At 41.6% G+C, this 26,174-nt stretch overlaps 4 protein-coding genes across 4 annotated transcripts in view; 2 read left to right on the top strand and 2 right to left on the bottom strand.

The window, feature by feature from the left end:
* Positions 1-808: 808 nt before the first annotated feature.
* Positions 809-5,762, bottom strand: MLF2 (myeloid leukemia factor 2). Its single transcript, XM_069101594.1, has 8 exons — positions 5,501-5,762; positions 4,787-4,864; positions 4,429-4,555; positions 4,179-4,214; positions 3,233-3,286; positions 2,753-2,881; positions 2,371-2,530; positions 809-1,890 (listed from the first exon to the last, which is right to left on the bottom strand). Exons 2-8 carry the CDS (start codon positions 4,834-4,836, stop codon positions 1,700-1,702), a joined length of 747 nt encoding a protein of 248 aa, XP_068957695.1. The 5' UTR covers positions 4,837-4,864; positions 5,501-5,762; the 3' UTR covers positions 809-1,699.
* Positions 4,762-26,174, top strand: part of TPI1 (triosephosphate isomerase 1) — a 204,943-nt gene continuing 183,530 nt past the window's right edge. Inside the window, exon 1 of the mRNA XM_069101593.1 lies at positions 4,762-4,773. The gene's annotated coding sequence lies outside the window, so the exon portion shown is untranslated. The remainder of the gene's footprint in view (positions 4,774-26,174) is intronic.
* The window catches only part of EMG1 (EMG1 N1-specific pseudouridine methyltransferase), a 370,137-nt gene continuing 348,730 nt past the window's right edge, over positions 4,768-26,174 (top strand). The window contains exon 1 of the mRNA XM_069101595.1: positions 4,768-4,772. The gene's annotated coding sequence lies outside the window, so the exon portion shown is untranslated. The remainder of the gene's footprint in view (positions 4,773-26,174) is intronic.
* Positions 5,390-17,836, bottom strand: LOC138171912 (uncharacterized). Its single transcript, XM_069101460.1, has 3 exons — positions 17,759-17,836; positions 6,381-6,566; positions 5,390-5,950 (listed from the first exon to the last, which is right to left on the bottom strand). Exons 1-3 carry the CDS (start codon positions 17,834-17,836, stop codon positions 5,390-5,392), a joined length of 825 nt encoding a protein of 274 aa, XP_068957561.1.

Below are 26,174 nucleotides of genomic sequence, written 5' to 3'. Positions count from 1 at the left end.
TATACTGGGTCTGCTTCACCATCTAGAACTTGAAAGAAAATTACCCCTTTTTCTGGAACTAGGACTTAGTTTAAGACATAGCTGTATATGGGAATAACAACAGTGCCATCTATAATTAATTGGGTTGCAAAAGAGTAGGAGAGTTCCAGGTTACAAAGATGAAACCATTATCAAACCTTGATCTGAAATCATTAAATAAATGCTTAAAATTGGCCAAGAGAAACCGGGGCTTACTTGGCTAGGTTAGAGTTAAAGAAGAGAAGCAAAACTTCTAAGGAGCCGGGAGAGAAATGGGAGAGAGCCATATTCACTTTCTACACCATCAGTTTCCAGACTGTGTTTCTCCTCTGGACTTCTACTGTTTCCCCTAGTGCCCTCCCACTCACCTGTCTGGAGAGTGGGAAAAGGCTTGTCTACACTGGCTTATCATTAAGTATTCCTCGTTCTACACATCAGAACATGCTTAAGGCTATGTGGACTCCCTGAGGGGGGAAGAGAAAGTTGGGGAAAAAGGAGCCAGAGAAGAATTGTATATTAAAATTGAATTGAAATTAATTTCATTAGCTTATGCCCCACTCTCTTCTACATGAGTGTGAAACAATGACAATTAAACCAGCAACCAGGTGGCTGTATCAAAGTTGTATGAGAAAGTTGCTGGAAGAAATGGGAGGTGAGAGAAGAAAATAAGTCACAGCAAATGGGAGAACTGGGTGACAGTGAGTTAGGATTAAGAAAAGGAAACAGTGGTGACTTGGAGATCATAGCTGTTACAGGACTGGGAACAAAACAGAACCACATTCCTCAAAACTCTCTTTTCCATTCTCCTTTATTCCATAAAGTTACAAGTTACATACACACACACATACACACACACACAAAGGGCAAAGGGACACAGAGACAGAGTGTGTGTGTGTGTGTGTGTGTGTGTGTATACACATATTTGCATGGGTGCATGAGGGCATAGGGTTAGAGGACAAGAGGGAAAAGGACCCAATACCCACCCCTTACCCAGCCAGTAGGGAGGGGGCACAGCCCCAAACATGGGACTTCTAGGTAGCGGATGAGAAAGGATCCAATGGCAACTAACAGACGTTTGGGGGGAAATGGGGCTCCTACCCCCAGAACTTATCCTAAGGGACCTTGTACTTATTGGGGATTACAGAAAAAAAAAATCAAGAGACTAGGAAGCAACAGAAAAAAAGTCAGTAAATTCACTATGGGAAGGGTGAGATTGAGAAGGGGAGGCAGGCTGTGTAAAAGCAGTAAAGGGGGCAGTGAAAAGCTCCCCCTAAGGCTTCCTAAGCTTGAAGGGGCCAGCTCACCTCTATTTAATATTAAATTGGGGGGAAGGGAATTATTCCAAGGGGTGACTTTTCTGCCCCTCACAGACTGTACCTAGAGGGTGAAAGGAGGGAAAGCTTGTCATATAGGAAGGAAGGGGGGAAAACAGAAGCTGGATGATGAGGGTCTTGGTGGTTGTGGTCAACTCTCCAATTTAGGAGAATTTCTTTCCTTTCCTAGATCAGTTGAGACCTACATCACCAAAATAGGCTCTAAGAGGATCTTTACCCCACTCCCACACTCTTAAAATATTAGAACAAGTGGGTTTCCTCCAAATGCCAGAGGAATGACTGAGGGACTTCATCCCTCACCTGTGATCCCTTCCCTACCAACACTTAGGAGGGGACCTGGGGGGCCCTCACCAGTCATAGCGTCGTGACTGTCGGGAGGGGGAATCCTCAGGGCCCTGTATAGCCAGCCGAGGGGGTGCCTCAGCTCTTCTACCCCCACTGGCCCCAGAAGCCTCATGCCGACGAAATTCCAGGGGGCGCTGTGGCCGGTATCGGGATGTCTCTCTCCTCCATTCGTTGTCAAATGCTTCAGCATCACCTGAGGAGGAAATACACAGAATGGAGCTGGATTCCTGGTCCAAGTGAATTTCAAGAGGCAAACGCAAAATGCAGGCATGGTTAACATCTTTCTAAAAGCAGGAGGCCAGGGGGAAGAGAATATTAGTGTAGGCCAAAAATCAACAACTAGTGAGTGGGAGGTACTGTGGAGCCCTTGTGTCTCCAGAGAAGAAAAAAGAAAGTACAAGACGACTTCTTTTTATCTCCTCAGTAAAAATCATAGTACCTTGCGTATAAAAGGAAGTCAGTAAGTATTTGATTTGAAAAAGCCAGAGAAAATGAGGTTAGACAGTGAAAGAAAAAGGGGAGTCAGAGAAATTCTGCCAACAATAACACCCTTAGCTTTCAAGGAATGCCTCTCCTTGGTCTGAAGCCTGGAAGTATTCTATTAGAGAATGGGAACCAGTGGCTAAGAATGATGAGAATGGCAGGTGGAAAGTTCAGACTTGAGGAGGCTCACTCTCATCCAAATTGATGTAGTCCTGTCGTTCTTCCTGGTCCCCAGTTCGGTGATTTCGGGAACGCTGAAGGATGTGTGCCCTGTCTCGGATGTGATGACCAATGGACATCTGTTCTAGCCCGCTGTCAGAGTCCCTCACTGTTCTCCTTGTCTCCCGGATCTGAAAAAAGTATGGAGAGCTTGTCATATCTAGCTACCTTGCATCCAAGTTTCTACTGACAGCACCTGTGGTCCAAATTTCCCTCAAACAATTCTGAGAAACACTCTGGTGTTTTTCTGGATGACCTCTAGCACCACCTGCTTTGAGAGAGGTGGGGTCCACAGTGAGCCAGTACAACACTGTGGATCCAGAGTCACTCTAAAATCTCCCCATAGCACTTACCCCACCTGGTGCTGATCGCATCTCAGATGTTTCTTGGTAGACTTTGGGAGCTCCATCACCCAGGTTGGAGTAAGAGATGACAGTGGAAGATGAAAAAGTCTGACAGTTGGCTCCGGTTGTCATGTGCTCCTGTAGAAGAGGGAGGCTGGAGCTGATCTGGTTGGGGAGGGAAGGGATCCCACCCTCACCAGATAGTTTTTTCCAGCATCTCAGCTTGCTTTTAACTTTGTCTCTAGTAGTACTGTGAGAATTCACAAGTGACTTTGATGCAATTGAAGGGATTCTGCCTTAAATTGGATGCCTAATGTGAAATCTCTGTCTTGCCCAAGCTTCTTGAGCAGGGACCTGATCTACTGCCTTTATGTGACCCAGAATTCAAGGGTTTAACTTTTTAGTGAGTCCTTTTATAGAAAAGAGGAATTCTTGGGAGGAGGCTATCACTTAGGGTCAAAAGGTTAAGATTAAGGGCAAGAGGCTTACCACATTCCCAATCATATCATTCATCATCCCAAACATGTCCATGAAGCCACCTGTCTAGGGAAGGAGAATCAGAAGAAAAGGCTCAGGAAAAATAAATAAATTCTAGGTTTCTTCATGAATGCCCTGGCACCATTATAATGCTATCTCTTTCCTTTCCCCCTCATCCCTAGTCATCTGTTCTAAGATCTCTTGGGAAGCAGTGTGGTTTATGGAAAAAGCACTAGATTCCAAGTCAGAATACCTGAGTTCAAATCTTAAACTTGCCAATGAATACCTGTTTGACTTTGTTTTTGTTTTTTTGTAGATGAGATCATAGCTCTAAATCCTTTTATCCATACCCTGAATCTTCCTATCTGGCTCTCTAACTGGCTAAAACAACACTGACCTTCTTCTCCCTCTCTGGCTTAATTCTTCTCTATTTCTTGGTGACCCTACCTTCCCCTTCCTCTAAGAACAACCTAGAGTCAAAGGATTTTTTAACCTATCAAGAACCAATATTGAGGGTGGCTGGGTGGCATAGTGAATAGGCCCTGGAGTCAGGAGGCCCTGAGTTCAAAGCCAACCTCAGACACTTGACACACTTACTAGCCTGATGACTTTGGGCAAGTCACTTAACCCCAATTGTTCTCCAAAAAGACAAAAAAAAAAAAGAACCAATACTAAGTGCTCCCCAACACACACATAGCAACAAAACAGGAACCCACAAAAAAGGGAAAGAATCCTCTTTCTAGAGATTCTGGATATAGGGCACAGTTAACAAATATGTAACACTTTATAGGTATAGGCTTAAAGCTTTGTGAACACTCAGTAATATGAAAGAGGGGAGGGGAAGAGAAGACACCACTACAGTCATTCATAAAGACTTCTTAAAGGGTTAGATCTGAAAATAATACTGAAAGGGAACAAAGAACATAGGATAGGGAGATGTGGGGGAATGAGGACTTACCATTCCCAGCATCCCAAAGGGTGAGACAGCTCCAGCCTACAAGTCCACAGAAAAGGAGTAGAATTATAATATACCTCCTCCATTTCTCTATGAACCTAGGTTAAGGCCACCTCCCCAAGTTTACCCCCATTCTCTTTTAAGCATCAGGAATTTGGCTCCCCTTCCCCCATGAGTCGAGAGCAGGGATTTTTTTTCAAGTTCGTTCCCAATCTAAATAACTGACAGAGTCTTAGATATGCAGCCCTATTACCTGCATCCTTCGGCTGGCAGGTCGAGCCCCTGGCATACTCCCATCTGTGATGCTAAGGAAAGGGCTGTAGCCGAAGCCTCCGGACAACATCCGGCTCATGTGCTGTCGATGAATAGCGAAAGGGTCCCTTCGGAAAGTACAAAAGACAGCATAACGTCAGGAGGACCACAAGCCCACCCTCCTCAAACTAAAACACAAAGAAACTAAGGCAATGAGGGAAGGCGTCTGCCTTGTGGTCCAGAACTAAACACCAAGGCCGGGATGTTCTGCCTCCCAAAAGGAGAAGTCAGGGGTCTCTCCTGGCCTCTCCCCCGCTGGGGCTGGGGGTGCCCTAGTACATGGGGGGCAAGAGACTCACATGAGGAACATGGGGTCCTCAGGCTCTCCGTCCCTCATGAACCGGAACATCCTGCTCTCGGCTTCCGGGAGCTCTGAACTGGAGGGTGGAGGAGAGGAGATGGGGAACAAGGTTAAGATGCCAGAAGGGAAAACAGACTCATCCTACCTTCTGGAGGGGGCCTCCCAATGCAATGACTCTCAAAGCAAAATGACCCCCACCCCCCACACAGAGAGGGCCTCTCTCCCCAGGATGAGGGCAGGAGGCTGTCCAACTTCCCTTCCTCTTGGTGCTGGACAGTGTTTTTAAAAACAAGTATCACCATCTCTACTCCTTTTGTCCTGGTCTCCCCCCAGACCCAGGCTTGCAGCCTCTCTTTTGTCCCTTTTCTGGATAATGATGGGCTCCAGTCGGGGCCCTCGCCCCAATTAACTGCTCCAGCCACTTGGTTTCCTCTCCACACCCTGCCCTGCCTCCTCCTCCCTCCAGGCCCCCACAGCCTTAACCTTCCACCCCGGCAGTCGATGTGTCGGTCCCGGCTCCTGGCTCCCGGTCCCCTCCCCCACGAAGAGCCCAGGCCGGGCTTGCCCCCCTCCCCTCCCCGGGACTCTATCTTCCAGGCGCTCAGGATCGGCTCCGCGGCCCGAGCCCTGCCTCACAGCTGAGGGGAGACCGGCTACCCCGCTCCTTGCCCTCAGGTCCCGCGTCCGCCCCCGCCCCCGCCGCGACCCTCACCCGGCCCCGATCCAGGGCGCTGAGGGGCCCGAGGCTCAGGCGCCCATCCGGCTGAGCCCGATCCCGTGAGTGGCGTAGGCCCGCGGAGTCGCGGCCCTGGTTGGATGCTCCGCTGGGCCCGGGGCGCGCTGAGGCGGGTGAAGAGGCCGAACGAGCCTTCCTTCCTTCTTCCCTTCTCCTCCTCCTCTTCCTCTTGCTACTGCTGCTGTTGCTATTGCTGCCCCCGAGCACAGCCAGGCTCAACCACTGCCAGGCCTGGGCGGAAGTGACGTCAGCCGCCCCATTCCCCTCTCCCCGCCCCCGCCCCGCTGGGCTTTCCCTGCCAGCAGACTGGGCCAGGGGAGGCGCCCCGCAGGGGGAGGACTTTGGTTGACCTGTGTTTGTTTCCCTTTTGGGGCGTCTCTTCCCCCGCACGCTTAGGAAATGACTGGGGTCTCCTGGGGTGATCCCCTGTAAGAAAGGATGAAGGTGGGGGTGGGGGGATGATGCTTATGACCAAGGATGGGTAGGTTTCCTATAGGGGAGGAAGAGGGAGAAGAGGAAGAGGAAGGCGAAGAGGAGGGGGCAAGTTTTCTAAAAGAGTGGGCAGATTTCTAATAAAGGAGGAGCAGGTATCCTCACTGGGGAAGAGTATCAAGACGAGAAAGGAAGGGCAAGTTTTCTATAGGGGAGAAGTAGGGAGGGCAGGTTTCCTGTGGGGGGAGGGGGAGCTATCCTATGCGGGAAGGTTTATAGGGGGGAGGGAGGGGAGGTTTCTAAAAAGAGGATGGACAGGTTTCCGATGGAGCAGAGGAGGAGGAAGAGCGGGTTTATTATGGGTGTGGGGGAGCTTTCCTATAGGGGAATGCAGTATCTAAAGGAGGTGGGACAGATTTCCTACCGGGGAACAGGAGGAGGAGGAGCCAGAGCAAGGGGCTAGGGGCCCGGCCCAGACCCGAGCCAGAGCAGGGACAGGTCCGCGCAGGCGCAGGCGCTGGGGAACCGGTCCTTTTGCTGCAGTGAATGGGCGCTCCAGGCACCATGAAGCCAAAGCGGCTTCAGCTGTGGGATTGGCCGCTAGAGGGCTCTAACCCTCCCATTGGACCTCTATGTTCATTCAGCCCTCTCCCTGGAAACTGAGGGCCTGCGGGGGTGGGGTACCTCAGTTACCCCGTCTTTAAAGTCAGAAGACTAGGGAGGAGGATTTAGGATCTGAAATCATCTAGACTGGCATTCGTCTCCTTCCTTGCCTGTGTCCTCTCTCGCAGGCGTTTTCCCCTAACTGGGAGTCAGGATGGAAGGGGTCGTGGTAGACAGTGTACAAGGGCAAAGGGCCTCGTGTTCGGCGGGGGCGGGGGAGCTGGACGTAAGAGCAGAAACTCCTTCAGGATGCTCCAGCCAGCTGGGGGCAGAGCTGAGCTTAGGACGCAGGAGTCCTCAGGTCGACCCTTGATATTCTGAGTTTCTTGAATCAATCCGGCTCTCCTCCTCAAGGGATTTGCCCAGTTTAGATTGAACTTTACATAAAACATATACAAACTCTCATCCTCTCTGACTCCTTTTTCCTGATCACTCATCTGGTTGGAACAACCAAACTCAGGGAGAAAGTATAGTTCGCATTATGCCCCCTCTTTTGTGTGTGTGTGTGTGGGGGGGGGGCGGTTAGTATGCAGGAGAAAGGCGGATACTATTGAATGCTAGTGACGACTCCTTTTGAAGATTTCCATTTTAACGAAGGGGGGCAAAAATTGAGAAGGCAGAAGATACTAGCAGAAACAAAATCTCATAGGCAGTAAGATTAAAAGGAAACGAAAATTTATTGATAATAAAAGGGGAAAAACTTCAAAAAGTCTTTGGGCTCACACTGCAGATGCAGCAGCCCACCAACTCTGTGGTATTCCTGACCCTCAAATGTTCTGTTTCCTACTGTCTCAACCTTAAATTTTCTTCCTTTAACAAAAATATGAAACAATTTTGGTAGTCAGGGAAGGGGTGGAGATAAAAAGTTTAGATAAGAAAATACCAGCCCTCCAGGGGCTATAGTTTAGTTATATAGTCTATATTATAGTCTAGTTGAAGGGGTGGGCATTGTCCTTCCCCACCCACCTCAATTAATTTTAATACAATCAACATAAAGGCTAGGATGAGGTTAAATGTGTAAATGAGATAGTTCATTATCTTGATTTTTTTTATGAAGTTGTGATAGTAATGTGAACCTCTGGGTTAAGAACTGACTGAGCTACACATAAAAGGCAAGAGAAAGCTGTCACAATGGAGGGGAAGAGCAGGGAGGTGAAAGGGAATGAGTCAACCTTACTCTCATTGGATTTGGCTTAAGGAGAGAATAACACACTCAATTGGGTATTTTACCCTACAGGAAACTAAGGGGGAAAGGGATAAGAGGGTGGGATGATAGAAAGGAGGGCAGATTTAGGAGGGTATAGTCAGAACCAAGCACTTTTGAAAAGGGACAGGGTCAAAGGAGAAAATAGAATAAATGGGGGGTGAGATAGGATAGAGGGAAATGTAGTTAGTCTTTCACAATATGACTACTATGGAAATGTTTTGCAGTACTACACATGTATAACCTATATTGAATTGCTTGTCTTCTCAATGGGGGGGGGTGAGTGAGGAGGGAAGGAGAGAGAGAATCTGGAACTCAAAGTTTTAAAAACAAATGTTAAAAATTGTTTTTATATGCAAGCAGGAAATAAGATATATAGGCAATGGGGTAGAGAAATTCATCTTGCCCTACAAGAAAGTAAAGGAGAAGGGGGAAAGGAGGAATAGGAGGGATATAAGAGGGCAGACTGGGAGAAGGGGTAATGAGTATGCTTGCCATCTTGGGATGGGGGTAGGGGAGAGATGGGGAGAAAATTTGGAACTCAAAATCTTGTGGAAATGAATGTTGAAAACTAAAAATAAATAAATACAAAAAAAGGAAAAAAAAGAATTGACAAGCGATTAGATTTGTTAACATGACAAAACAGGAAAATGATAAATGTTTGAAAAGATGTGAGAAAATTGGAACATTAATACATTGTTGGTGGAGTTGTGAACTGATCCAACCATTCTGGAGAGCAATTTGGAACTATGCCCAAAGGTCTATAAAACTGTGTATACCCTTTGACCCAGCAATACCACTCCAGGGCTATATTCCAAAGAGATCATAAAAATGGGAAAAGGACCCACATGTACAAAAATATAGCAGCTCTTTTTGTGGTAGCCAAGAATTGGAAATTGAGAGGATGCCCATCAACTGGGGAATGACTGAACAAGTTGTGGTATATGAATGTGATGGAATACTATTGTTCCGTAAGAAATGATGAGCAGTTAGATTTCAGAAAAACCTGGAAAGAGTTATATTAACTGATGTTGAGTAAAGTGAGCAGAAGCAGGAGAATATTGTATACAGAAACAGCAACATTATAGGATTAATAATTAATAAGACTTACCTCTTCTTAGCAATGCAAGGATCTAAGACAACTCCAAAAGACTCATGATGGAAAATGCTGTCCACATCTAGAAAAAAGAATTATGGAGTCTGAATGCAGATCGAAGCATACTATTTGCTCTCTCTTTTTGTTTCTTCTTTCTTGTGGTTCCTCCCATTGGTTCTAATTCTTCTTTACAATATGACTAATGTGAAAATATGTTTAATATGAATGTATATGTAGAGCCTGTTTCAGATTACACAATGTTTTGGGAAGGAAAGAGTGGGAGAAAAATTATAACTCAAAATCTTATTGAAGTAAATGTTGAAAACTAAAAATAAATTTAAAAAACTGAAGAACTGACCACATGGTCAATAGGTTAATCACAATGGCTATTCATACCTCTGGGGACTTTAAGCAGCTCAAAGAATTTCATCAGAAAGCAGTTTAGTGGTGAAGCTCTCAAGTTGTGAAGGACTTCAAACTCCAACACGACCTTTGCCCTTGCTTGTGACAGAACATAACAAGGGGGAAGAGAGTGAGTGCACCTACATGCTGGACAGCTAGGGGCCAACTCCTCCAACAAAGAGCAGAGGGAGATTACACATTAAGAACAAACACAGACACAAATGGTTACAGGATAGCCACATGAAGAAGGAAGCAGCTCCAGGGAGTGTTTACCTCTTGTGGTGGAGAGGAATGGATTCAAGAAAAGATTTCCAAGAACTAGGCGTTGTGAGTTTACCATTTGGACTCATGTATTCTCTACAGTAAAGAATTTATTCCTCTTGTAACTGTGGATATTTGTGGGAGGATATGTCCCAGATCTTTTTTTTTTTTTGGTGGGGGTAGAATGTGTCCTGCCAAATGTTCTTACTATAAATCATTAGTAAATACCCTTTGCTGAGAAAACAAAGGAGCTGATTAAAATGGAGAACTTTTAAAATGATCAACCAGTGAATGCAAGTGTAGGTTGGGGCAGTGGCCTAGAGGAAGTGCTACACATCCTTTCATGGTTCTAGGGATAATCTTGTAGGACTGAGTAACTGCTGAAATTCCTTTGCTATGTTAAGCTCCAGAGTTGTAGTTAGTAAATCAACTATTTCCTTCTTGACCAATCAAAGAATTTCACACCTCCTAAAAAGATCAGGGATAAATCACTTTGGTTAACATTTAAAACTTCATCCTATCTTATATTGATTACATTACACTGAGGTGGAATTGTGTAATGATCTCTTATACAACATGTCACAGAGGTATAGAATATGGTGTTATGTAAAGTCTGAAGATGGAAGGTTGTTATCAAAAAGGGAATGAGAATGGGCATTTTGGCATGTGACCATCAAATACCAGATTTTTCTTTTTTTTAAGATGGTAGGAGTGTATGTGTGTGAATTCTCTATAGTTCCCCTATGTGGCCCTTTTAAACTAGTTTTAATCCAGTTTCTTTTCTCTCCAGTAAACAGAAGATGAGCTCATGTGAGGGCCAACCCTCAATTGCATAGTAGTCAATGTGTATCTGCTGCCCTCCTCTTTATACCTTCCCCCTCTCCCCTTGTTTCCCCCTTCCTCCATATTCCTTTCAGATGTTCAGTACCCCTTTGCTCTCTTTCCACTGTGTAGCATATTTAAGCTCTGAGACTGAATGCATCCCTACTTCTTTTTTTTTTTGGAGAGCAACTGGATTTAAGTAACTTGCCCAAGGTCACACGGCTAGGTTTTTTGTTTGTGTGTGTTAAGTGTCTGAGGCCAAATCTGAACTCAGGTCCTCCTGACTCCAGGGCCAGCACTGTATTCACTGTGCCACCTAGCCACCGCATGCATCCCTACTTCTACTCCCACTGATGAGCTGGGTCCCTCAAACTAGAAATTAGCTAGCTACACTTTCCTCTCAGAATTCTAAGGATGTTCCTAAGGGATCACAGATAATTATCTAATGCCATTGTCTTAAGCCCCCACTGGTGTTGACTCCTAAGACTATCAATCAAGAAGCAATTTAGTCAGTAAAGTCTTGAGCAGCTTTTAGAAAAGATGGTGCAGTAGGGAGAGTTGTTACACAACATCCTTGTAAAGTCTATGACACTCTTTTTTTTTTAAGCAATTGGGGTTAAGTAACTTGCTCAAGGTTATATGGCCAGTTATTTCTGGGTGTGGTGCTAAGTATCTGAGCTGGATTCGATCCCCAGGTCATCCTGACACTGGGGCCGGTGCTCTTACTCGCTGAGCCACCTGGCCACCCCTTATGACACTCTTTTGCAAATACATACAGAATCCAGGAGAAAGTGGATTTAAGTTTAGAGAGTACATGTGGTAAAGAGATAATTAAATAGCTTCTGGTTGCTGAAAGTCTTTTTCTCCCATTCTTGGAGCACTCAGAAAGTCCCCCTTAGGCATGGATAGTTTCTTTGCTATACTCATTGTAGATCCTGAGTTCAGTCTGTCCTTGGCTCCTGATTTAGAATGTGACCCAAAGCTTCAGTTAGGACACAAATTGAATGAGAGCCACTGCTGTCCCAGAGGGTAACACTATAATAAAAATAATATATTCTTGGGGGCGGCTAGGTGGTACAGTAAGTATAGCGCTGGCCCTGGAGTCGGGAGGACCTGAGTTCGGTTCTGGACTCAGACACAACACCCACACAAAAAAACTAGCCGTGTAAACTTGGGCAAGTTACTAAACCCCAATTGCCCTCCAAAAGGCAAAACAAATTATATATATATTCTTAATATGCAATGTTATATCACCTTCTTCTTTCATTTATGCTGTTCTTTTTGAATAATTTATAATCTTCTGGAGCCATATTCTAGTCATCGGGTTCATTCTACTCAATCTTAATAATACCATTGGGGCCAAATTGATTTCCTTTCTTTTCCCTTTTCAATTTCTCCTAGTACATTCCTCTCACCCATTAATTTTATTTTTTAGATATCATTCCTTTATATTCAACTCACACCTGTGTCCTCTGTCTATATACTCAAATAAAGAGAAAGGTCTTATGAGTTACAAATATCATCTTCCCATGTAGGAATGTAGACAGTTTAACCTTATTAAGTCCCTTATGATTTTCCCTTTCCTGTTTACCTTTTTATGCTTCTCTTGAGTCTTGTATTTGAAAGTCAAACTTTCTATTAAGCTTTGGTCTTTTCATCAAATATGCTTAAAAGTCCTCTGTCTTGTTGAATGTCCACTTTTTTCCCTGAAGGATTATATTCAGTTTTTCTGGGTTGGTGATTCTTGATTGTAATCCTAGCTCCTTTGCCCTCTGGAATATCATATACCCCCCCCCCCCATCCTTTAATGTAGAAGATGCCAAATCTTGTATTATCCTGACTGTGACTTCACCATATTTGAATTGTTTCTTTCTGGCTGCTTGCAATATTTTCTCCTTGACCTGGGAACTCTGGAATTTGGCTGTAATATTCCTGGCAGTTTTCATTTTGGGATCTCTTTCAGGAGGTGATCAGTGGATTATTTCAATTTCTATTTTACTCTCTGGTTCTAGAATATCATGGAAGTATTCATTGATAATTTCTTGAAAGATGATGTCTAAGCTCTTTTTTTCATAATTGCTTTTAGGTAGTCCAATAATTTTTAAATTATCTCTCCTGGATTTATTTTCCAGGTCAGTTTTTTTTTAAATTTTAATTGTTATGTTTTATTTTTCATCATCTTTATTTCCTTTTTTTGCCTTTTTTGGGCCAATTTATTTATTTATTTTTAGTTTTCAACATTCATTTCCACAAGATTCTGAGTTACAAATTTTTTCCCTGTCTTTCCCCTGCCCCCACCCCAAAATATCTAGCCTACTGAATACCCCCCCACACAATATGTTCTCTTATAACCTCTCCCATCCCCCCTCAACTTTCTAGTAGGGCAAGATGGATTTCTATACCTCAGTGCCTGTATATCTTATTTCACAGTTGCATGTAAAAAAAACAACATTTTGTTTAAACATTTGTTTTTGAAACTTTGATTTCCAGATTCTTTCCCTACTTCCCTCCTCACCCACCACCACTGGGAAGACAAGCAATTTAATATAGGTAGTACATGTGTAGTTACACAAAACATTTTCATAGTAGTTATATTGTGAAAGACTAACTATATTTCCCTCCATCCTATCCCGTATCCCACTTATTCTATTTTCTACTTTGACCCTGTCCCTTTTCAAAAGTGTTTGCTTCTAACTACCCTCTTCCCCAATCTGCTTTCCTTTTTATCATCTCCTCTCTTATCCCCTCCCCTCCTGCTTTCTTATAGGGTAAGATACCCAATTGAATGTGTATGTTATTCCCTCCTGTAATGAGAATGTAAATTTGAAGATCTTCCCTGCCCCTAGGCTAAAGTGCACCTGGAGCCTGGGGTGAGAGGCTTGTTTTTCAGTAGATACTTCTTGATTAGCCAGTGAGTCAATAAGGTTGTTACATTCTCTGAGCCAGGAGAAGGCTATATAAGCCCTGATGTGTAGCTTTGTTTTGGGACTCACTTTGAGAAGTGTTCTGTGATTTGATCTGAATTCTGGGAAGCTGTTGTTGAGAGTCCCCCGGCTTTGAAAAACCCAGATGTGGAAACCCAGATGTTGACTGGGTATGGATGTAATGGTTGGACAGTTTGGAAAGCTGTCTACTTGATCTGTTAATGTCTTGATAATTCTGTCTGTATATTTTGAAGTTTGGGGTGCTGACCTTTTTCCCCTGAACAAGGTAAACGATATATGTCTGACTAATTAAAGTAAGCTTGTTAACCCATTTTGAGTTGCTTTCCTTTAACAAAGCAGATCCAAGAACCTGTATGGGCAGCAAACCCTGAGGACGTGCTTGGGGTGCTTGCTGCTACACCTCCTTAAGTCAAATTCAATAAGAGTAAGGTTGACCCATTCCCCTTCATCTTCCTGTTCTTCCCCTCCATTGTAACAGTGTTCTCTTGCTTCTTTTATATGAGATAATTTACCCTAATATATCTCTCCCTTTCTCCTTCTCCCAACATATTCCTTTCTCACCTCTTAATTTTATTTTTTAGATATCATTCCTTCATATTCAACTCATCCTGTGCCCTCTGTCTATGTATATATGTGCACACATAAACCCTCCTATGCATACATATATGTATGTACACACACACACACATATATATATATATATATATTCCCTTCAACTGTCCTCATATTGAGAAAAGTCCCATGAGTTACAAATATTGTCTTTCCACGTAGGAATATAAATAGTTCAACTTTAATATGATCCTTATGATTTCTTTTTCCTGTTTACCTTTTCATGCTTCTCTTGCTTCTGGTGTTTGAACGTCAAATTTTATATTCAGCTCTGTTTTTTTCATCAAGAATACTTGAAAATCCTCTATTTCATTGAATGGACATATTTTCCCTTGAAGCATTATACTCAGTTTTGCTGGGTAGGTGATTCTTGGTTTTAATCCTAGCTCCTTTGACCTCTAGAATATCACATTCCAAGCCTTTCAATCCCTTAATGTAGAAGCTTCTAGGTCTTGTGTTATCCTGATTGTGTTTCTACAATACTCAAATTGTTTCTTCCTGACTGCTTGTAGTATTTTCTCCTTGATCTGGGAACTCTAGAATTTGACTATAATATTCCTAGGAGTTTTCTTTTTGGGATCTTTTTCAAGAGGTAATTGGTGAATTCTTTCAATTTCTATTGAAATTGGCTCTAGAATATCAGAGCAATTTTGCTTGATAATTTCTTGAAGGATGGTGTCTGGCTCTTTTTTTGATCATGGCTTTCATAATAATAGTTTTAAAATTATGTCTCCTGGATCTATTTTCTAGGTCAGTGGTTTTTCCAGTGAGATATTTCACATTGCCTTCTATTTTTTTCATTTGTTTGGATCTGTTTTACAGTATCTTGATTTCTCATAAAGTCATTAGCTTCTAATTGCTCCAATCTAATTTTGAAGGAATTATCCTCTACAGTGAGTTTTTGAAATTCCTTTTCCATCTGGCAAATTCTACTTTTTAAGGCATTCTTCTCCTCATTGGCTTTTTGGGCCTCTTTTGCCATTTGAGTTAGTCTACTTTTTAAGGTGTTACTTTCTTCAGTATTTTTGGGATCTCCTTTAGCAGGCTGTTCATTCGCTTTTCATTATTTTCTTGCATAATTCTCATTTCTCTTCCCAATTTTTCCTCCATTTCTCTTACTTGATTTTCAAAATCCTTCTTGAGCTCCTCCATGGCCTGTTACCAGTTCATATTTTTCTTGGAAGATTTTGATGCAGGAGTTCTGATTTCATTGTCTTCCTCCCATTTCATGCTTTGATCCTTTTTGTCCCCAAAAAAGGATTCTATAGTCTATTTGTGCTTCCTCTGTTTGCGCATATTGCCAGCCAGTTACTTGATTTTTGAGCTCTTTGCCACAGTAGAGCTCTGCTTCCAGATTGCAGGGAGCTATGTCCCAAATCACTGGGGTTTTTGCAGCTGTCGGAGTTATTAGGAGGGTTCCCTCTCTGCAACCCCCAGAAGCTCTGGCGCACTGGCCACATGCCCCAGGATCACCACCCAAGACCATGATCCAGATCCAAGCAGGTTAAAGCAATAATGATTGCCCTCAGAATGGTTGCTTGGTTCCCCTATGATCTGCAGGCCAGGAGCTCTGGAAGCAGCCACTAGACTGCCATGCCTCTGCCACTTCTCACCCTGGGGGCAGGGGCTGGACCATGATCTTCCTTCACCCTTCCAACAAAGTTCCCAACTGATCTTTTACTTTCTCTTTGGCATTTATAGGTTGAGAAGTCTGGAAACTGCCACAGCTGCTGGTGATTCACTCTCCTTAAGTCTGCTCTGGCCTGTCTGGGCCACCTTGGGGCTGGAACCATGACTCATGGGGGACTGTGCTGGGCTCCCAGACTGCTGGGATAGACCTTTTCTGTTGGTCTGCCTGGCTTCCTTCAGTGGGATATTTGTTTCTCTCTGTCTCTTTGTGGGTGCTGTAGCTTTAAAATTTGTTTAGAGTCATTTTTTTTACAGGTATTGGAGGTGGTTGGAGCCAGGCAAGTTTGTGCTTTTACTCTGCCATCTTCACTCTGCCTATATCAGTTGGTTTTCCAATGAGATATTTCACATTGTCTTCTATTTTTTTCATTCTTTTGGTTTTGTTTTTATTGTTTCTTGATTTCTCATAAAGTCATTAGTTTCCATTTACTCCATTCTGATTTTTAAGGAATTATTTTCTTCAGTGAGCTTTTGGACCTCCTTTTCCATTTGGCCAATTCTGATTTTTAAGGCATTCTTCTCCGCATTGGCTTTTTGGACTTCTTTTATCATTTGGCCTAGTCTGTTTTTTAAGGTATTATTTTCTTCAGTATTTTTCTGTGTGTCCTTTACCAGGCTGTTGACTAGTTTTTCATGATTCTCTTATAGCACTCTCATTTCTTTTCCCATTTTTTCCTCTTCCTCTCTTACTTGATTTTCAAAATCCCTTTAGAGCTCTTTCATGACCTGAGACCAAGTCATATTTTTTTCCTAGAGACTTTGGATGTAGGAACTTTGACTTCATTGTCTTTTTCTGAATGTGTGTTTTGATCTTCCTTGTCACCATAGTAACTTTCTATAGTCAAGAAGTTTTTGTCTGTTATTTACTCATTTCCCCAGCCTTTTGTTGATGACTTTTTGACTCTTTGTTAAAGTAGAGCTTTGCTTCCAGGGTGGAAAGCACATTGTCCCAAGCTTCAGTGGTTTTGTGCAACTGTTTCCAGAGACACTTATAGGGATCTGTAAGTTTTCAGTTCTTCCAAGGTGGTACAATTTAAGGAGATGTGTTTACTATTCTCCTGGCTTGTGCTCTGGTCTGTGAGTGACCATAAGCACTCTTTTCTGCCCTACAACTGTGAGGAGGGTCCCCCTCTACTGTGGATGCAAGTTCTGCTATACTAATGCTTCTCCTTGCACTGGAGCTGCCACCCAGGACTGTGACCCAGATCTGAGTATGAGCAAATCAACAGAGTCCTGCCTCACTGCCAATAAAAAGACCCCTTCTGATCAGTTCGACCCTCTGTGGGCTGAATCAGTCACTGCCACTGCTGCTGATTTAGTCACTCTCAAGGCCTGTTCCTGTTTTGTTGTGACCAGGGCTATGCTGAACTGTGCTCCAGTCTCCAAGTGTGACAGACCTTTCCTGATGACCTTCTGAGTTGTCTTTGGCATCTGTAGGTTGAAAGTTCTGAAAACCATCACTGCTGCCACTGATTCAGTCTCCCTGAGTACTACTCCAGGTTTTCTGAGGCTGTCTGTGCTGGTGCAGCCTGTGCTAGATTGTACTTTTCTCTCACCCTGGTGCAATAGATCTTTCCTGCTGACCTTCCAAGTTGTCTTGGGCTGGAAATTTTTTTCACTCCATCTTTTTGTGGGTTCTATTGCTCTAGAATTTGTTTAAAGTCATTTGTAAAAGGTATTTGGAGGGATTTGGGGGAGAGCTCAGGTGAGTCCCTGCCTTTACTCTTCCATCTTGGCTCTGCCAACTTCCTTTCTTTAGAAGGCAAATAAGGAAATATATACTCAATGCAGGTAGTTGCTATTTTCATAGAAGCTGTTTTGTGTAAATGGAAAATGGTTTCTCTTTAGCCAGTGTGGAAGTTCGACTTCCTCTGGACCCTTCAAAGTTGTCACAGTCCTTCAGTGTAAACAAGAGGCAGGAGAGGGCAGAAGGAAATCTGGTCAAGGCCAAAACTGATTCCTACTGAACTTCTTACACCTTATTCCCTGACATGTGCTGTTGTTCATCCTTCTTTTTTTGAAGAGGACCAATGACATCACAGGATGATGTCTTGACTTGTACATGAGTTGGATTTAAGTAAGGCAGAATTGCATAAAGTCATTAGCCTAACTCTTTCTTCCATCAAAATCCAGTGAAAAGATGACTGGTGATGGCCTAGGATGCAGTGGATGACCTTGGCATCTTCCATGTTTGACCAAAGTCTAAGTACTCCACACCACCTGCTTCAGTCACCTTTACGACCATTGGAACAAATTCTCTTCATCCACACATTACACTGGGGAATGTCCTCACATACTTGGGGTAAATATATCCTAACTTACAGCCCTCAATATTGGTTTAGCCTACTTGCCAACATGGTTTTACAAGAGTGTGGTCTCTGTGCTTGCCATAACTTTCTTGGAGCCACAGGTGAGAGTTGGGTGACAGGTGAATGGAGTATTCAGGGAGGACTAGTATTGTTGGTGTGAGGGCTTGACAAACCCTCTTTGGGGCTGCTCATTCATCTTTGGTGTCCCCAACACATACTCTTTGATCCAGTGACACATCTCCTCCCTGTTCCATGAAGAAGACACTTCATATCTCTGTTCCAAGCATTTTCTCTCACTGTTCCCCATGCCTGGAATTCTCTCCCTCTTCTGCTACAACTACTAACCTTCATGACTTCCTTAAGTTCCAACTAAAATCCCAACTTCTACAGGAAGTCTTCCCTCTGTTAATTATTTCCTATTTATCCTGAATATAGCTTGCTTTGTGTATATTTTTTTTGCATGAAATTTTCCCCTATGAAATTGTAAGTTCCTTGAGGATAGAGAGTGTCTTTTGCCTCATTTTATATTCTCAGTGCTTATCAAAGGATCTGGCACATTTGTTGTTGTTGTTCAGTTGTTTTGGTTGTAACCCCATTTGAAGTTGGCAAAGATATTGCAGTAGTTTGTCATTTCCCTCTCCAATTCATTTTACAGATGAGGACACTGAGGCAAACAAGGTTAAATGACTTGCCCAGGTCACACAGCTAGTAAGTGTCTGATTTGAGGCTGGATTTGAACTCAGGTCTTCCTGACTCTGGGCCCAGCACTCCATTCACTGTACCACCTAGCTGCCCACCTGGCACATATTAGACACTTTATAAATGTTTATTGATATGACCCAGAGGGCATAATGAAATTTTCTAGTCAATTGGAACAGACTTCACCTTTTTTGCATTTAGTCTTAAGCCTACAATTGAGTGATTAAAATGAGTTTTTACTTAGTTAAGGCATCAAAGTTAAAATGGGGTGACATGATTTCTTCTTACCCTTATAAATTAGAAAAAGTTTTAAATTAGTCTACCATTAATTATGTATACTTTGTTGTAAATTTAAATTGATGTGTCATATCTTTCAGGGACATTGCCTTTTGAGACCTATTCCTTATAATCAAATGAAAAGTTTTGTTCTTTGTTAAAGGAATTTTAGACATAATGAGCAGACTGGAGAAGCTGTTATTTTTGTAGAGGGGGGATCATCTCCTAAAGACCTTAGCTTTCTTCCAAGAGCCTTTAAGTCTCTTGAGCATGTGATCTGCATATTTTCTTTTCATGATTCTCTTCTAATTTATACGTTCAACCGAAGAACTTCTGGTAGATTATTTGTAATAAGAGGCAGTTAGGTAGTATAGTGAATAGACCATTAAGCCTGGAGTCATAAAGACCTGAGGCCAAATGCTAACTAGTTGTGTGACCCTGGGCAAGTCACTTAACCTCTGTTTGCCTCAGTTTCCTCATATATAAAATGGAGATAATAATAGCATGTATCTCCTGGAGGTACTCAACTGAGGGTTGTTGTAAGGATCAAATGAAATGATATTTGTTAAGTGCTTAGCACAGTGTCTGGCACATAGTAAGCACTACATAAACATTATAATTATAATTAATGAACAAATGTCCCTTCAGACATTAGAATGTCTTATTAAAGGTCAGAGCCCCAGGGAGAGGATAAAGAAAGGATCTTTTATATGAAGAAGGGAAAAATTTTTGACCAAATGATAGAGAGTATTATGAAATACAAAATGGATTACTTTAATTACATTAAACTAAAAAGGTTTCGCACAAACAAAACCAATGCAACCAAGATTAGAAGGATAGTAGAAAACTGGGAAACAATTTTTATAGCAAGTGTTTCTGATAAAGACCTCATTTTGCAAATATATGGGGAAATCAGTCAAATTTATAAGAATACAAGTCATTCCCCAATTGATAAATGGTCAAAGGATATGAATAGGCAATTTTCAGATGCAGAAATTAAAGCTATCTATAGTCATATGAAAAAATGCTCTAAATCACTATCGATCAGGAAAGTACAGATTAAACCAACTCTGAGGTACTACTTGTCAGATTGGCTAATATGACAGAAAAGGAAAATCATAAATTTTGGAGAAGATGTGGGGAAATTGGGACACTAATACATTGTTGGTGGAGTTGTGAACTGATCCAGCCATTCTGGAGAACAGTTTGAAACTATGCCCAAAGGGCAAACAAATTGTGCATACCCTTTGATCTAGCAATACTTCTTCTAGGTCTATACCTCAAAGAGATCACAAAAAAAGGGAAAAGGACCTACATGTACAAAAATATTTATAGCAGCTCTTTTTGTGGTGGCAAAGAAATGGAAATTGAGGGAATGTTCATCAGTTGGAATAAATTGTGGTATATGAATGCAGTAAAGTGCTATAAGAAATGATGAGCAGGCAGATTTTAGAAAAACCAGGAAAGATTTACATGAACTGATGCTGAGTAAAGTGAGCAGAACCAGGAGAACATTATAACAGTAACAGCAACTTTGTGTGATGATCAACTATAATAGATGTAGCTCTTCTTGGCAATACAGTGATCCAAGACAGCTAGCTCCAAAAAGCTCATGATGGAAAATGCTATCCACATCCAGAGGAAAACCTATGCAGTCTGAATTCATATTGAAGCATGCTATTTTCACATTTTTTTTTCTTTCATGGCTTTTCCGTTTTGTCTTGTTTCTTCTTTCACAATATGACTAATGTGAGGATATGTTTAACATGATTGCAAATGTATAATCAGATTGCCCATCGTCTTGGAGAGAGGAGAGAAGGAAAAATTTGGAACTCAAAATCTTACCAAAAAAATGTTGGAAACTATCTTTACATGTAATTGGAAAAAAGTACTATTTACAAAAAGAAAAAGAAAGAATGAAAGGAAGGAAGGAAAAAAGGAAGGAAGGAAGGGAAAGAGAAAGAGAAAGGAAAAGGGAAAGGGAAAGGAAAAGGAAAGGAAAGGAAAGGAAAGAAAGAATCATCTTCTCCTAGGCCTACTTAGGAGATTGACACATGAAAGGCTGGTAAATAGGTTGGTTTAAGATATATAATTATAAAGATGAAAAAAACCCCAGAAAATAGTGACCTATTTGGCCTTAGGGTCTCCTGCCCCTCAAAGGTCACATGGCCCTGAGAAGAGACTTTGGTCCTTGGCCTTTTCATTTTTTTCCCCCATTTTTGGTGGATCTTGAGAATTCAAAGGTCAACAGAAGTAAAAGAAATCAAGACTAGGTTTTAGAGTCAGTGCAGTGCATTGAGGCCCTGAGGAGTAAGGATAAACCTTAAGTCATTTGAGACCCTAGCCCAGTGGAAGGTTTCAGGAAGTGATGCTGAATCTGATGGGACCATAGCTATGTAAGGACATTACTAAATTTTGAGCTTACTTCTTCAGAAACCAAAGTGATGTAGGGGAGAGCATGACCCAAAAATATTGGAGGAAAACTTGTATGTTTGTTCTTGCTATATTTTTGAAGTAAATATCCCTTTGGAAGGATACTCCAATCCCTTTGAACACACTAGAACCCTGATAGGGTAGATCAGACAGCCAGGCTCTGGGAGAGAGAGTCAGAGTAAAGAACAAATGAAAAGACCATGGTAGCTGAAAGGAATAGTACATAGAGTTCTGGGCATAGAGTCAGGAAGACCTGGAGTTCAAATATGACCTCAGATACTAACTTAGTGATGTTGGGCAAGTCATTTAATTTCTCTCTGCCTCAGTTTCCTCAATGGGAAATGGGCATAATAATAGCACCTAACTCCTAGCATTGTTCTGAGAATCAAATGAGATAATATTGTAAAAATGCTTAGCACAGTGCCTGACACAGAGTGCTTAGTAAAAACTTTTTCCATCCCTTCTTCCCTTTAAGGATTGAGGTCTGTTTCTTAGGGTCATATGGGTTTAGAGGGAGAGAAGGCCCTGATAGCATGGCCTTAACTGAATAATATGAGAAAGTCACTGAACACCCCCAGACTGAATAAAGCAAAGAGATGGCCAAAGCTGACTCAGGCCTTTTTCAAGACACTGACAGTTATGGTTATGCAGCTGATCAAAAAGGGTTTCTCTCAGTCATATAGTTAGCCAACCATAACCAGTTACAGAACATCCACAAAAATTTCAGTCTCTTTAAGGCACAATTCTCCTGAAAGCAAGTTCCCTAGCATCATCCATGTGGAAAGGCTGCATTAGCCAAGGAAGGTGATTGGGTCTTTGTATGTGCCAGACTTTCTCTATCTCTATTCCTATCTCATCTCTGTCTCTACCTCTATCTATCTCTTGCTTTGTTCTCTAAAATATGTAAAACACACATGTACATGTATGTGTATGCCTTTTGATTTAACATCACAATCATTTCTAGATAACCACCCCCACCACCCAGTGACCCTATCCTTCTAACAAAGCATAGCCCAGACACCACTCAAAACTCTGGGCTCACACAAACAAAATTAAATTCTTATGGTTAAAACAAGAAAATAATTTTATTTCTCTAACTCATTATACCTCTACCCGCACTTTACTCTGGGAAATCTCCATACATAGTTTAGGTATAGCTCACATCTCCAAATGTGGGAAAAGGGATCCCCAGCTCCCATGCAAGTACTTAAAGTAATAAATCCCACAAAATTTTTACTTAATCCCCCAGAAAATACAAAAGACACTAAGAATTCACAAGAGCCAATAACCAAATACAGAAAACACATAAAGCACTCAAAGAAGCTTATAAGCCATTACAACAAACATATAAATCACTCAAATAGCCTGTAGACTCCCTATAGAAGGCCATCATACTTTAGGCTGCTGAAAAAACACACCCATTCCTATCAGAACTGTACTATCCAAATCAATCACTGTGATCAGGAGTTGTGAGGGTGGTGGTGATGGCAAAGTTCAGATCCCTTGCCTCTCCAAGTCACAGGTCTCTTCCAGTTAAATTACCATAATAGAGTAATTTTTCTTCAAGAAGCTGTTAATGATACTTGCAGTTGCTGTGGAGGTATAAGGCTAGTAACACCATCACACAGAAGGGCTACTAGCATAGGTTCTTTGATCTGCTTTTCTAAAGGAAAGACAGCTTCAAAGGTGTCAACAATATTACTTTAATTAAAAGTGAGAAAAAGACAGAAAAGCAGAAAGAAGTGAGTATCTAAGAAAGAATCCAATAGACAGGCTCCAATTGTCTAAACAAAGTAATAGATACCTAATCACCAGATCAGGGAGCATCAACATCTGGGTTCTCAAAACTGGGGGACTCCTTAATAACAGCTACCCAGAGTCTCATCACAAAAACATTCCTCCCATGAGTGAGCCCCAAAGTAAAATACCAACCTCCCAGTATATATAGTTTTCAACTAATAGACTCAGAGCCAGAAGGCATTACAACTCAGTGCCTAATTGGATCAGTGCTTAATTGGCTCAGTGCCTAATTGGCTCACCAAAAGGTGTGAAAGCCTTCCTGCAAGCAAGCCTCCCTGTAAGCCAGCTTCCCCCTAAGCAATCACCTCCCCCAAGGCAATATAAATTTCCCTGAATACCCTTATGGGCTCTATGTAACTCAGGATATGTTACCACTGTGAACTGTTGGAGCTCAAAGCAGCAAGACATCTGTGGTTGAAATACCTGTGTACCTTTAGATGTGGGAACATGGCCCCTGTTCCAAGGGAAAAAGGAACACATGTGGTCACTAAGGCTATTAATGGACAGGGAAGATCTTATATTCCATTAACCCTACAGAAGCCCATTCAGGATTTTTCCCTTCTCTGGCTAGAAAACTGGATTCTAGAATCATACTTTCTAGATTGAAACTATTCTATAAAGGCAGTTAGGATTTCCAAAACATTGTTCATGAGCTTTATTCTTCATCTGAGTGGGCACAAGCACGTCTGCTTGTGTCATCTGTAGGAATTCTGTAAGTTTCCCAGATGTTGCCCTTTCTTGATCTCAGAAAGCCCATTCTCAGGATCACTTAAGCTAAGTGGAAAAGCTCATGAAATTCCCATTCTTCTGCTCTAAGCAGCTATTAGCAATCTTGAGGGTGCGGGTGGGAAGAAACCACATGTTCACAGACTTCTCCTTTCTTCCCGAACACAAACTCTGTTACATTCTGATCTGTCCTCTGAACAGGATGAAAGTAAAAGGGCAAAAGGGCTGGGTGGAATCTGTCACTCTTCTTTACAGAATAAATTTTAAACTCTTCTTTTTGTCTTTTAAAGTCAATTACAATCTGCTCCCAACCTGCCTTTCTGGCCTTATTATACATTATTCTTCCTCTGTTGGTCTAGTGAAACTGGCCTTCTTGTTGTTCCTCCATTTCTTATCTTTTTGTTCCTTTGCACTGACTGTCTGCAATGCCTAGAATGCACTCCCTCCTTTCAATTTTGTAGAATGCTTTACTTCCTGACTTCTTGCTACTAGTGCCCTTCTTTTCAAAATTACTTCATATTTATTTTACATTGACCTGTAAATGTATATGTGTATATATGTTTTTTCTTATGATAGAATGTAAGCTCTTTGAGGGTGGAAACTTTTATTTTTAAAAAAATTTCCCAAGTGACTAGTATAGTATCTGGTACATAGTAAGCACTTAATAACAACTTATTGGTTGATATTTGTTGTCCATCTGAGTCCCAACCAGACAGCTAATTTGTGGATGGCCTCAGACCCTGGAAAACAATTAGGAATTATCAATTGTCTTTTGAAAGTATGCCCATAACTGTATGGGGGAAGGATATGTTCAAATTGATCAACCCCTCCTCCCTTGTAAATATTCCATCAGTTGTCATAACCTCTCTAGCCTCCTTCAGAGACTATAGATATTGTTATAGTGGTAAAAGAATCTCAAGAAACTGAAAGTTTAACTGTAATTCTAGAGAGATTGTGAATTCAGTGACTGAAGAGAGACTGAGTTAGGTACAGAGAGAAGGGGAATGAAGAGAACTTATTTCTTGAGAGAATGGTTTTAACTTTTGTGCTTCTGATAAAGCTGAATAGTGGGACTTCATTCAAGAATTGAGAAATCATCAGTTCAAGCTATGTTTAGAAGTGATTATGGTCGATTGTTCTCAGAGCTGAAACAGTGTAAATACTTATGTGTCTTTGTTTTACTTGTTAGATTCTTTAAAAATGCACTAGCAGTAACTTTGAGGTTTAATTTTAATGCAGGAGACAAAGCTTTTAATATATAAGATAGGAGTATCTGTGGGAAAAGAAGTTTCTCCATTTTATTAAAAAAATACTCAGTAAAGTGGGGTAGGGTCTCATAATAATTGACCAATTATTGAGAGAGATGTTGCAACTTTAGTTTTTAATGGGGAAATATCAGAACTTACTCCTTGATTAACTTGGAACCTGGGAAGAGAATGAATAAGGGCAATGGACCAATAGCAGTTAGAAAGAGGGATGATGTGAGTATCAACTTTTAAAGCTTGCCACATGTGAGGACTTAGGTCTAGTTGTTTTGAACATTTTATCTTTCTTTCCTATGGGAATTTTTTTTCATAGAATAATAAATGCAAAGTGTCTAGCAGTGCTACTAAATATTAATGGCATTTACTTGTTTGTTTTATTTACCATTTTATTTGATATATATTAATTTAATCTGTTATTTCACTATTCATTGATTAATTTATTGGTATTGGTTTGCTAAATATAAATCTTATACTATCACTGTTTTTTAAAGGAAGACTCATGTTTAATAAGTATTGTGAAGTTTTTGAACTGTGGATGGGAGAGTCTTCTGATTTTAGAAGAAGACCCAGAGAATACAACTTAGAACATCATACGAATATTGAAAATAGTGAAAAGTCAAAAGATTGGAAAATTGCAAGGTAATACCTGTTAAGGTCAATGCTGGGAAAACCACTCAGCTAACGAGCTACCATGTGAATTACCATGCTTCAAAAACACTAGACATGGGGCGGCTAGGTGGCACAGTGAATAGAGTACTGGCCCTGGAGTCAGGAGGAGTTGAATTCAAATATGAACTCAGACACTTAACACAAAAACTAGCCATGTGACCTTGGGCAAATCACTTAACCCCAATCGCCCTCCAAAAAAAAGCAAAAAAAAAAACAAACCCCAAAAAACCAACAACAACAAAAACACTAGAGACACTGATACACTAACAGAAGGAAATAATACTTGGGAACTAATTTACAAATCCCATTCAGAGTCTGAGGAGTGTGAGTGTAATGGAATATAAAGATTC

This window comes from Petaurus breviceps, unplaced genomic scaffold (assembly GCF_028583685.1).
Source record: "Petaurus breviceps papuanus isolate PSGF00001 unplaced genomic scaffold, PetGlider_PUasm1.0 470, whole genome shotgun sequence".
Taxonomy (NCBI): domain Eukaryota; kingdom Metazoa; phylum Chordata; class Mammalia; order Diprotodontia; family Petauridae; genus Petaurus; species Petaurus breviceps.
Note: the sequence above shows the minus strand (reverse complement) of the source record. Positions and strands in the feature narration are given on the sequence as shown.